The sequence below is a fragment of the Lycorma delicatula genome, chromosome 1 (genome assembly GCF_047948215.1).
Source record: "Lycorma delicatula isolate Av1 chromosome 1, ASM4794821v1, whole genome shotgun sequence".
Lineage (NCBI taxonomy): Eukaryota > Metazoa > Arthropoda > Insecta > Hemiptera > Fulgoridae > Lycorma > Lycorma delicatula.
The window spans coordinates 349,487,865-349,501,205 of record NC_134455.1 but is presented as its reverse complement, the minus strand read 5'-3'; the positions used below and the strand labels follow the sequence as shown (position 1 = coordinate 349,501,205).

Here is a 13,341-nt window from a genome sequence, read left to right as displayed (position 1 = left end):
TTATTTCAATCCAATACACTAAAAATTACTCTCTAACATACAGACCGACCAGTTTATCCGTAGAGTTCGCCAAATGAAGGAACTAAAATTTTTCATTTGTGACTTGTAGTTTTGTTTTAAAAAAATACGATGGTGGCTCTCCCATTTAACTTTACAGATAAGTTGATCGGTCTGTAGCTCGTAGAAACTTCATCCAAGGTCTACCAACGGCCGTGCGTACAGCCCCATCCGATGTTTTCTTATTAAATCGATAATTAAAGGAATTACTCGTATCATAACCAATACAGAGAAAAAATAAAAGTATACTAAATTTAAAAAACATTTACAATTAGTAAGGTATTCATGTTTTTCCCTTAAGAGCGGTGGAGACAGCGAGTATAACGCACTATGTTTTACATTAAGAGGCCCATTTATTTGTTGTTTTATATTATACGTCATAATATTAATGATTCTGATGCACACAGAACTTCTAAAATGCAAGTCGTATCTATCAGAACTACTTTTTCTAATGATGTCAATTTTATTCAAATTCAAATTTATTCCAATAATAATTTTATGAGGAGATATACAAAGTTCCATTCTCTGGAATACCTAGAGCAACATAAAAGCACCAGTGGAAAAGGTAATAACCCATAAATGAGTCATAAAATACAGGCTAATCTAAATATAATTAATCTAAAGTTTGTCACATCGAGTCTACTTCGTATTACTAATCCTTATCCCGAACCGCATCCCGCGTTACATATAACGCGGGATGCGGTTCGATTCACAACAGTAGTACAAAGCCTTTAACAAAACGTCCATGAAATATTCTCGCATTGCATTTGTTTATTTGTGTTTGATTAAATTATACATTTTTTTGATTTATAAGTTAACTGTAACCATTTTATTGACTCGAATTAAATATATAATACTGTGTGATGATACAGTTATAAGGCGTTGATTTAATTATGAATGTACTTATGACGAGATTTGATTTTTGATTGTTGTAACTTAGCGAGATTTTATTATCATAATAAAGAAGTTCACCTTAAGAGTTAATAACTAACAGTGAAAATTATTGCATGCTACAATAATGAGAAAGTATAATCAGTTGATGACAAAAGCCAGCTGGTCAAGCGATGATAGAGGCATAACACTCTAGTGAATAATAAGAAAATTAACGGTAGCATCTTACAAAGTTTTAAATTGATTAATAGTTTTTAACAATCATATTGTAAATTTTGAACAATATTTTTATTTTATTCGTTCTGTGTTAATTTTATTCATTCTAATTTAGAAAATAAGACACTAGTTTCCTGAATACTGGCAACCCATTTATTCACCTCTTTAATGAAGATATTTTCAACAACTATACGCAACAGTTTTTTAAGACAGTAAAATTTAAGATTTTGACTGACCGTCTTGCGTGACCTGTAGACTGCATAGATAAGCTGTGCGTGACTATTATGATGATAAGTTACCAGTCACGCACGACGGTTAATAAAAATCTTAAATTTTATTATCTTAGAAACAATATCACAATGTCAAAAAGGATTGTAAGATAAAAACAGCTATTTAATTATTGTTCATTATGTTCATTAAAGTTTTCCCATCGTGAGATTTAAAAAATTTTTATTTTATTTTTTATCTTTAATGAATATCTGTAAATTTAAAATTTAAAGAGCACCTATACAAACCTCAACATATAAAATTTAAAGATAATATAATTTACTCTCTCTGTGATAATTCTGGCGGGAATAATGAAAAAGACTATATGCTGATAAGCGTATGCATAGAAAAAGAAATTTCTGATGAATAGTTCTTTTAATATTACAATAAACTTAATTTTTCTAATTAAGTAATATTTAATTTTGATCTCTCTATGTCTAAATATAAGATCATTATTCTAATTTAATATAATTAACCCGTTGCCGCACCCTTTAACTAGCACCATGACGTCATTATTCCACTTTATGAGGGTTACAAAGACGATCATAAGTTCCCCACCATGAACAAGTTTTACACCTAATTTACAACCATCACCGAAGAATATGAATGCGATAAATCATTCGACTTCCTTCAGGATTAAATTAACTTCCAACAGGATTAAATTTTATTTAATCCTGTTGGAAGTTAAGAAATTAACACGTATTCAAAATATCTAAAAAGCCTCAATAGATTATACATATATAAAACATTACTTTTAACACAACACAAAAATTACGCGTCTTTACAGAAATTGAATCGGTCTAATTTATTACGATCGGTGAATAATACAATATAGATCATATTCTGATCTATATTGTATCTATCTTGTCAGGAATGTATAAATAAGGTACTCCATGGATAATTAAAGGCCATAGCCTCTCTCTGAATGGATCAAGGGAAACCGTGGTAAAGACCTTGATCGGAACAGCATTAAAAAATTCACAAATAATTATTTTTTTTTTTAAATTATGGAGATTAAAGTCCATAATAGTTATTATTTTAAATATTCACAAATAATATTAAATATTCACAATTTTATAATATTTTGTTATAATATTCACGTGAAATAATAATAATAATAATAATAATAATAACAACTTGGCGATCCCCCGTGCACCATCTGGGAGAATATCAGATTGACCACGTTGCAATAACCTATGACCGTCAAAAGAAAATACACGACGTTCAGATACGAAAAGAAGCAAACATTGACTCGGATCACTATCTGACAAGAATCAAGATTAAATTTACTCCTGGCTGTAAACGTACCAAGAAACCATTGATAATCCCAAGATTTTATGTCAAGAAGATTAAAGGATCAAAAATCACGGAGAGATGGGAGGAACAACCTGCAGAAAATTGGCAGGAATTTCGATTTAAAATTATTCAAATAGCCAGAGAGCATATTTCCCTTCTATAAAAACCAAAACATCGGTGGTGGAATCAAGAATGTGAAATAGCCCTAGAAAATAGAAAGAACGCGTTTAAAGACTACAATGCAAATAAAACAGAGGAAACTCTAGAGAAATTCCTAAAATTCCGAAGGCAAACAAACAAAATTATAAGACAAACCAAAGGAAAATACGTCAATGACCAGTTAGATGCGATAGAAACAAGTTTTATAAATTACAACATACACGACTTTTATAAGATATTTACTTCACGAATCAAAGGATACACCCCACAGAATTTCTGCTTCAAGAGACAAAACGGTAAACTGGTTCTCATGAACAAAGAAAATTGTCGGAAACTCGCAGAATATTTTGAGAAACCGTTAAACTGCCCCGAACCGAAAGAAAGATTTCCGAGAATCACACCAAGCGTCACAAAGATTCCCTTGCCCCAACTCAAGATGAAATTTTATCCCGTATTCAAAAACCAAAAACAGTAGAGCCTCAGGAGAAAATGGAATAATACACGAACTCCTGAAGAATTTAGGACCCAATTCCCCGAAGGAAATCACAAAAATTATTCAAGACATCTGGCAGACAGAAAAGATCCCGGAAGACTGGAAAACCGCTTTAATTCACCCATTATATAAGAAGGGCTATAGGACAGACGTAAACAACTACAGAGGAATTTCGCTTTTACCGGTCGCATACAAAATCCTATCATCCTGCCTCATAACTAGAGCACAAGAACAGTAGTAACCATACCTATCAGAATGTCAAGCAGGTTTTAGACCTAATAGGTCATGCCCGGAACAGATCTTCAGCCTGAAAACGATAATCAAAATTAAAAACAACTGAACCAAACCCATAATTTGCACATTTGTAGATTTCAAAAACCTACGATTCCGTAGACAGACAATCTCTTTTCCAAATTCTAAAAGAGAGAGGACTAGATCAAAAAAATTGAAGATTAATAGATCAAACATTAACTGGAACTAAATCTAAAATGAAATTTACGGGCGAAATCTCAGAACCTTTTGAAATTAAGACGGGAGTGAGAGAAGGAGATGGACTCTCCCCTCTGCTATTTAACATTACATTGGACAAAGTGAAAGTGAAAGAGTGGGAAGATACACTCAAACAAAAAAATTCTGGAAACCGATTTCATTGGGATTCACGAAATTAAATTTAAGTATCCCTTACCTGACATTTGCAGACGATTTGGCAATCCTTGCGGAAGACGAACAGACTGTGATAAAACAAGTAGAAACACTCAACGAATGTACAGAAAAAATGGGATTACGAATTTCGTTTGAAAAAACAGTATTCAGCTGCTCCAGAATAGAAATCCCAAATTTAAACACAAAATATGGAGTAATAAATAAAGTCCATCACTTTATGACCTTGGAGAATTTATTACGCCAAACAACTCTGAGAAACCAAGTCAATTGGATCGTCTGCAGAAGGTCCGAAAGCTCTAGGTTAAGTGCAAAATCTCTACAACAAAAAATATCTCTCATGTCAAACGAAAATCCGGCATTACAACAACGTTATTAAACCCACAGCATTTTATGCCAGTGAAACATTGACCTTAAATAGGAAAACCAAAATAAAAGAAATAAAAAAAGAGAAAAAGAAGATTATAATGAAATTATTGGGACCGAAACAAATTGAAGAAGGATACAGATTGTAAAAGAACGAAATTGTTGAAACATACTCTAACATCAAACTGACATAAGGAAAAGACGAATGAAATTCTTCGGACACCTTTGCAGGCAGCCGGAAAACCGACTGACCAAAAGAATTATCAAGTACTTAATATCATTAAAAGTTACAATCCACTGGCTCGCAGAAACACGAAAAGATTTAGAACACGTCGGAATTACGCTGGAGAGGATTATAGACAGAAACACGTCCAGAAACAAAATAGATAAATGGGAAGTTAAACCAGAAGCGCCGAAGCCTAAACAACATTGTCCGAAATAGTCTGAAGAATGGAAAAATACCTTTTCCGAAAGAATTTTGGAGGGAAAAGAAGAATGCCAAGTGAAAGAAATATGAATCATGAATGCTTAACGTCTTCCATTGGGAAGTTCTCTACTTATAATAATAATAATAATACTCGTTAATACACGTATTAACGTGTATTAACTTTTCAACAAACATTAAATGATGATTCATAACTAAACAATACAATCAAGAAAATCAATACGATCAGGAAAATCGTCATCTTCATGATGCAACATTTCGATCTCAAACTCGGCACACGCCTAGCGTTTTCGGTAGGCTTCAAACTCAGTGAGTTATTGTAAACGGTATGGACGTATTTGTAAACATCCACATTGTCATTGTGTTTTAACATTTCATTTCAGTTTTTTGTTTTGTTTTTATTTTTAACATTTTAGTTTGTTTTAATTTTGTTTTTAAATTTCTACTTAACGTTTTAGGTAGATTTCATAAGAAAGCTACCTATTGAAATGGGTACCATGATTCCACCTACGGAAAATTTCGACATAACTTCTCGTTTCACTACCCCTAAACCCCAAAGCCACCGTCAGCTCAAAAGTTTATGTTTATATAAAAACACAAATATATATATATATATATATACACATATATGTGTATATATATATATATATATATATATACACACATATATGTGTGATATATATATTCTGATGCGCGAATGGTTTAAAATTAATCCAAAAAATATTCACATAGGATACAAAATAGATAACTTAGATTTAAATTGCCTAGGATTTGCCGACGACTTAGCTTTATTAGCTAATAGTATCGCAGAAGCCAGAATACAAATAACAAGTATAGAAGAACTTGCGAATAAAATTGGACTTAGGATTTCTCATGAAAAGACTAAAATGATGGCTATACATCCTTTAGTTATTTTCTGTGAATATTAATGGAAACAAAGTAGAACTTGTAGAAAAATTTAAATATCTTGGAGAGATCATTACTTGTAATTGTAACGAAAAACAAAATTGGACTGAAAGACTTAATAAATTATTTAAAGTACTACAAGTAACCAAAAATACTTACAACAAAAAATCGCTCTCGATTAACACTAAAATTAGACATTACAAAACTGTGGTTAAACCAGTAATTAATTACGCGAGCGAGACTTTATTTAGATTAAATCAGAAAAATAGGACTGAACCTTTGCTTAAAGTTGAACGCAGGATTCTTAGAACCTGCATAAACAAAAAATATAAACACGAAAATCAGTACAGATTATTGCCTAATAGATTTCTGTACTAAAACTTGGAATCCTTAGTTGATACTATGAAAAAGAAGCGAATATCTTTCTGTCCACACTTGTTAAGATTACCGCAGGATAGGATTACTAAGAGAATTATCGATCAATTTTGGTCTTTAAAAAATCCGCCATTATGGATCAAAGAAATTAAAGAAGACATGCAATAATTAAATTTGACTTACGAAGATTTACTTAATAAATCCGAAAAATTAAAATTTGTTATTAAAGATCCGAATACCAACTTTAAAGTAAGAACTTTTAATTATACAAAAAGGGTTTATTCAGAAGAGGATCCTAAAGCAAGATCATTAAGAATGACTAAATATTGGGAGAAACTAAAAGCTAAAAACTTAAAGGCCAAAAGATCGGCAAAAAAGACTTGAATTATTCTGACTAAAGTGGTCCTTTGCGGCCTTAAAAGTAAAATAATAATAATATATATATTTCGCTTTCTTGTGGACAAGAAAACTGTCTTAATTTTGCGCCAATCACTTTCAAATTGTTCCTTACAACAACTCGTCCTAAAATCTCGGTCGAGATCGTTAACGGTCAAAATTGGACCACGGGGGTGGAAATGGGGGGTGCTTTTTCTAAAAAACAGAAATCGGTATAACTTTCCAGTTAAGTAAAATATCCAATTCGTTTAAAGTTCCTAATATTCTTTGGATAAGGGCCTAAAACTTATAAAATTAATTTTTTTTTTTTATCACCAACCATTGACCCAGGGTTGGAAGAATGGAGTTTTGAATACAAAAAAGAATCATACCTTCCTTAATAGGAACAGTATCGAATCGGTTTAAAGTAGTCGTTAGCCCTCTAAACATTACCTAAAAATTTTGTTTGAAACAATTTTGATATGATCAACCCTTACGGCAAGGATGACCAAAATGTTGCTGGAATTGTAAGAAGATGGAGCTTGCCGTGTGCTAAACATGTGAAATTTTTTTCACATACAACCATTGTCGTATTGAGTAAATTTGAAATTTTTCTTAACCTTAAGGTGGAAATTTTTTTTATCCCCTACTTAGCATCGATGGAATCTACCTCCGCCTTACAGCGTGCCGAAAGGGATTTTTTATTTTGTTTTAGTTTTTTTTTTATTTTATTAGGTTTTGTATTTATATTTCATGTTTTGTTTTCCGGGTGTTTTTATTCAATTTTTAATTGTGAATTTTTAAAATTCAGTTTCTTAAAACACATGCATCGTGTTTGGGCGATGATAATGCCGAAGCGTTTTTCGCCCTGCGAAACACCAAAAAAAAAAAAAATTATCTTCACCAGCATTGCTAGTTCGTAGCCGACCTTCATAACATTTTAACATTATCTTTAGACACCCTCAGTCGTCCCGTATACTCTTTCCCTAATACAGACGCCCGGTCGTTTCAAACAGATTATGTTGTCAACTGATATATATTATTGTCACTTCGAGGATCACAATGAAACTTTCTGCAAGACACAAGTTGAACTGCAACTGTAGATCCATATTATTAAACTGCAAAACACAGATGATTTTTTTTCTGTTCCTAAGTCCACTTGCTAGCATCGCTGTCAAGCGCAAAATTAAGGAATCAATCAATGGCGATGCGACTTAACTAAGACTGCCTACTTTGCTATTTGATTCTAGCCTTAAATCAATACTGCACACCTCATTCAAAAAAAATTAAAACCCCATATTCCTTTTTGTATGCAAGGTATACTTAAAATCCAAAATTAATATCTATATCGTATAAGATCCAAACTTTATTCCGCCCCCATTTTTGGTACAGACATCGCACCAACGTTTTATTTAAAAAACAATTTTAAAATGATATATATCACACAAAGGATGTTACCATTTAAAATGTTTGAGTTTCAATCCAAGAAGCGGTTGAAATTCTATTTCTCGTCAAAAAGTAAAGTAGTTATCGATACTTCTGTCTAGATCGGTTTTAAGTTGTTGAGAGGTTTCCGTATTTATATGTATATATATATATATATATATATATATATACATATATACGAGGGTTATTTTTTTCCTAGATCCGATCGGCCACGAAATTAAAACTACAGTGAAAATAAAAAATCTTTTATTTCTAACAAGTACTTACATAGTTACGCTATTTCTCTACATAGTCGCCACTCCGATTTAGACATTTATCATAGCATGGTACCAACTTTCCAATACTCTCGTCATAAAACGGAGCCGCCTGTGTTTTCAGCCGTGTTTCTACGCTGGTCTGCAGCTCGATGTCTGTGCCAAAAGTTGTCCTCCTAGCCAGCATTTCATGTGAGCAAAGAGGTGAAAATCAGATGGAGCCAAGTCCGGGCTGTATGGTGGGTGATCAAACGCTTCCCAACGAAAACGCTGCAGGAGCTTCTTTGTTACAGCTGCAGTGTGGGGCCGAGCATTGTCATGGAGAAACATAATGCCTGATGACAACATTCCCCTCCATTTATTCTGAATTGCCCTTCGTAGACATTGAAGAGTCACGCAGTATGAGGCTGCAGTGATGGTCGTCCCACGTTCCATGAATTCCACCAAGGGAACTCCATTCCGGTCCCAGAACACAGTAGCCATACGCTTTCTGTTGGAGAAGGTTCGCTTCAACTTCTTTGGTTTACTGAGAGAATGAGAATGCATCCGCTGTTTGGATTGTTCTTTTGTTTCTTCAGTTTCAAAATGGACCCGTGTCTCGTCCCCTGTGACAATTTTGTTAAAAAAATCTTCTCCTTCATTGTGGTAGGGCTGGAGAAACGTTAGGAAGGCGTCCGTTCTCATTGTTTTGTGATGGTAGGGTCGGACAGCATCTTGGGAATCCATCTCGCACACAGTATACGGTACTGAAGTCTCTCAGTCGCAATGGTGTAGAGAGCTGACCTTGAAATTTCAGTAAACGAATCACTCGATACAGAAATTGTGAACCGACGATTTTCTCGAATTGCCTCATCCATTCGCTCAACGAGATCATCGGTTGACATTCGCTTCCTTCCCTGACCGCCTGCATCATGAACATCTGCACGTCCTGCTTTAAAGTTCCTGCACCACTGTCGCACTGAAGTTTCACTGTACACATTACTTATTCGTCGATGAATTTCAGCCGCATTTCACCCCTCAGCCTGAAGAAATCGAATTACCGCACGCACATCACATTTGGTGGGAGATGCTATTGTTGTAGACATGTTTACGTGCTAGCTGCGTGTTCAGAACTAAACGAAGTGACGCGGCGTGATTGAAGGCCATACTAGAGACGCTACGCAACCCATCGGGTTGGTCTAGTGGTGAACGCGTCTTCCCAAATCAGCTGATTTGGCAGCCGAGAGTTCCAGCGTTCAAGTCCTAGTAAAGCCAGTTATTTTTACACGGACTTGAATACTAGATCGTGGATACCGGTGTTCTTTGGTGGTTGGGTTTCAATTAACCACACATCTTAGGAATGGTTGAACTGAGAATGTACAAGACTACACTTCATTTACACTCATACGTATCATCCTCATTCTTCCTCTGAAGAATTAAACGGTAGTTACCGGAGGCTAAAAACAGGAAAAAGAAAAGATATACTTTAACTAGTTGAGAGACGCTGCGCAACACATATGCGCTACGGTTCATTCGATTTTTGTGTAGGTTTTTATTTCGCGACCGATCGGACCTTGAAAAAAAAATAACCCTCGTATATATATTTTTTTTATACTCGTACAAGCGTAAAAGGATCGAACCAAGCACAAGATAAGTTATTTATTTCATTTTGTTGTACATTTTGTTTAAATCAAATTTTTTTTCGAAATAGTATATTTTTTTATAAAGTAATTATTTTATTTTTAAATATAAACTTTTTTCTATAACTATAAATATTCAAAATTTATTGTAATTTTTTAAATAAAATAAATACACATTATGTATAATTTCTTTTTATTTTACTTCAGGGCGAGCTAGTCTCGTGGTTAACTCGTCGTCTCAATCATTTTATATTTTGGTTGGAGTTCAATTAACCACACGTCTCAGGAATGGTCGGCCTGAGTCTGTACAAGACTTATTAGCATTACAAACAAATTATACTCATCACATTTGTACGTGGGGGGAGGTTGCTTATTGTTCACTAGTTGAAAAGATTGCAACGTACATATTAGGCAAATAAAATAATAAAAAATACACATATATAATTTATTTCCTAGTCTTCTCATACTATCAGGCATCTAAGAGGACAAACCTCAGATAACCTTACCTTCTTTAAGTTTTAAAAAATTCTTTCAAGTATATTTTTACTTCTTTGTACGAAGTAAAAAAAGTATTTTGATCGCGAAAAACTTCGGTTTTCAGACTTCAACGGAAATATCCATTTTGACCATCCCTGAATTCATTTTGACTAGTTTCGGTGTGACGTCTGTACGTACGTATGTATCTCGCATAACTCAAAAACGATTAGCCGCAGGATGTTGAAATTTTCGATTTAGTACTGTTGTAACACCTAGCTGTGCACCTCTTCTTTTGATTGCATTCGACTGGACCAAAAGTGACCAAAAAACATAGATAAAAAACAAATCATAAATTTTTCTTAACTGCAGTAATAAGCCTTCATTGAGAGTTTTTCAACGATATATCATAAGTGGTACTTATTTTCATCGGTTCCAGAGTTATAGCCAAATGAAACTTTATGTAATGAAATATTTGGATCTTACAACGGAAGGCACATCATTCAAATCAGACTTCATCTACTTTCTTTTTAACTTATTTTAATTTATTTTTTCTTAACTTTTTTTCTTTAATTTAAATATATTGATTTATTAATAATTAATTAACCCGTGATTGTAAAAAAAAGTTTTACAATAAATAATATAATTCACGATAACAATAAAAAAAAAATATGAAAAAAATCAGAAGTTATTAGTGAAATATAATTTTATGCATTTTTAAAAATGTGGATGTGTAATTTAATCAGCATTATTACAATTTGTAAATGTAATAGATGTGTTGAAACATCTGACTTATTTAATATTAATTAAAAATGATAAATTAGAATCATATTACTTTTGGATTTTCTAGTTTAATTTCTGTTTAATTTTATTTAATTATTTTGAAATTTGTGTTTAATTTTATCTACATTAAAGTTAATCACATATTGACTGAGAAATATAAGAACGTCATAGAATGAAATATACAATGAATATACATATACTATAAATGACATAGTGACACACAAGAACAACATGTACAATGAGGCATACAAGCCGGATCTTTAATAACATGCAAAAAATTTTTATCTTTTAGTCCACTACTCCTCTGATATTGTCAAACAATATTCTACCTAAGTCAGAGTTGATCATCATTTCGTTTATTTTTTTTTTTTGTTGCCAATCATTTAATTGCTCTTTGGTTTAATATAATTTTTCTGATCTTAATTCTTCTGATCTTAATTTGTGTACATGTTCTCTAGTATTCAAATTTTCTCTCTATATTTATCATCCTCTTCTTAATCTCTTTATTCTTTCCTTGGTTTTAACATTTTCTTCCTCTTTATATTTATAATCTTCTCTTATTCTTAACATTTTATTCCTCTTCAAACCATCTTCTTGTCATTTTTTTTTTAAATATATTTCTTCATGTTATTTTTCTTTTTCATTTTTGATTATTCACCAAATCCAATAATAAAAACTGAATATTTTACATCGTAAGGTCGAAATTAACATTTGTAACTAGTATACAGGAGTTCACTAAACGGAATAGCTTAATTATTAACTTTTACTTATACGACAAACCAAAAATCTAAAACTTTTGTTAATCAGTAACTTGCGAAGATATGAATAATACTGATCTAGCAATAAAGGGACTTTTACTCTATCCTAACATTTCATGTAAGATTGTTGAATTAATAATTGTATAAATACTTGATGGTAATAAAAACTAATATTTCAGAAATTGTGTAACTGTCCACTTTATCAAAGAATTGGAGGATCGAATCTCACTTTCAAATGAAATAAGTTTTAATGAAGTGTAGCAAAAAATGTGTATATATAATTTAAAAAGGCGTACAAGAAGTAATTTGGTGTCCACATCAGTTTTTAACGATTATTACAAAAAAATAACTTTTTTATTAGAGCAAAGGGACCATTCCTAAATAAATGAAATTTACTATTATAAATAACTACTTTCTTTTACACTAAGAGAATATACAATATGCTTTTGTTTTCTTTACAGCTGTTCCGGTACAAATCGTTGGAGAAGACACAAGATGTGGATTTCTTGGATGGTATCCCAAATGGCTTCAAATTCTTGCCAGTACAAAAGCATATGTTCTTATATATGGTTTAATCGGTATGGGTCACTTTGCCATATCATCATACTTAACTGGCACAATAACAACAATAGAAAAAAGATTTAAGATACCAAGTCAAACGACAGGTAATTTAGTTTTATTTTCATTCCTCTTATTTTTCTCTTTATTCTCATTCTGTAATTTTTTACCTTAAATTTTTGATATTACATTTGTACTGAAATTCAGGCATTATTAATAATACATGAAATCAGCTCAAAATAATAATAAAAAAACCTGCAATGAATTCCATAACTTTCCCAGAAAAAATGGAAAAACATCTATTTTACTCTTTAAGTAAAATTTTGAGAAATGGACCTACAGTAACCTACTTTCCCAACTTCATCAACAAATGTAACCAAAGTTAAACTGCATCAATGACTTTTATTCAGAAATATGTAAAACTTTCATAAAAATCAGCGAATCAGATCTCAAGGTATGAACCCACTCCTGAATAAAATTGTTCAATACCAATGTATGTCACCAAAGTAATATACCGTAATATACCAATGCAATAAAATCATCTAATTTGTATAACAAAATGACCAAATAAAATTTTTTTTTATCCTCATCCCTTTTGGGGGTTTTGAATAAGATTAAGCATTATCAGAAATGATTTTAGCTACCTAAAAGTCATTGAATGATGAGAAAACTTTACCTACCCCTTGAGTAAAATTTTGAGGTACAGGACTCATGAGGTCCATATCTCCCTGCCTACACCACAACAAAAAATAAATATCATCAATGCCATATATATAGAAATCATTGTGGCAAATTTCATCTAAATCCTCTATAATTCTGAAAATATCATTAAAAAAAAGCCAAAATACTTGTATCCTTCTGGAATTTCTCAATACTAAAACTGTACTTTTCTTTTTATTAGAAAGGACAACCATGAAGAGCCCTCTCAACCATGAAGAGCCGC

The 13,341-nt window shown here is 32.2% G+C and overlaps 1 protein-coding gene across 1 annotated transcript in view; it reads left to right on the top strand.

Annotated features, from left to right (window-relative positions):
- LOC142318414 (solute carrier organic anion transporter family member 74D-like) overlaps positions 1-13,341 on the top strand; it is an 85,344-nt gene that overhangs the window by 23,725 nt on the left and 48,278 nt on the right. The window contains exon 2 of the mRNA XM_075354999.1: positions 12,302-12,505. Coding sequence (XP_075211114.1) covers positions 12,302-12,505 — 204 coding nt within the window. The remainder of the gene's footprint in view (positions 1-12,301; positions 12,506-13,341) is intronic.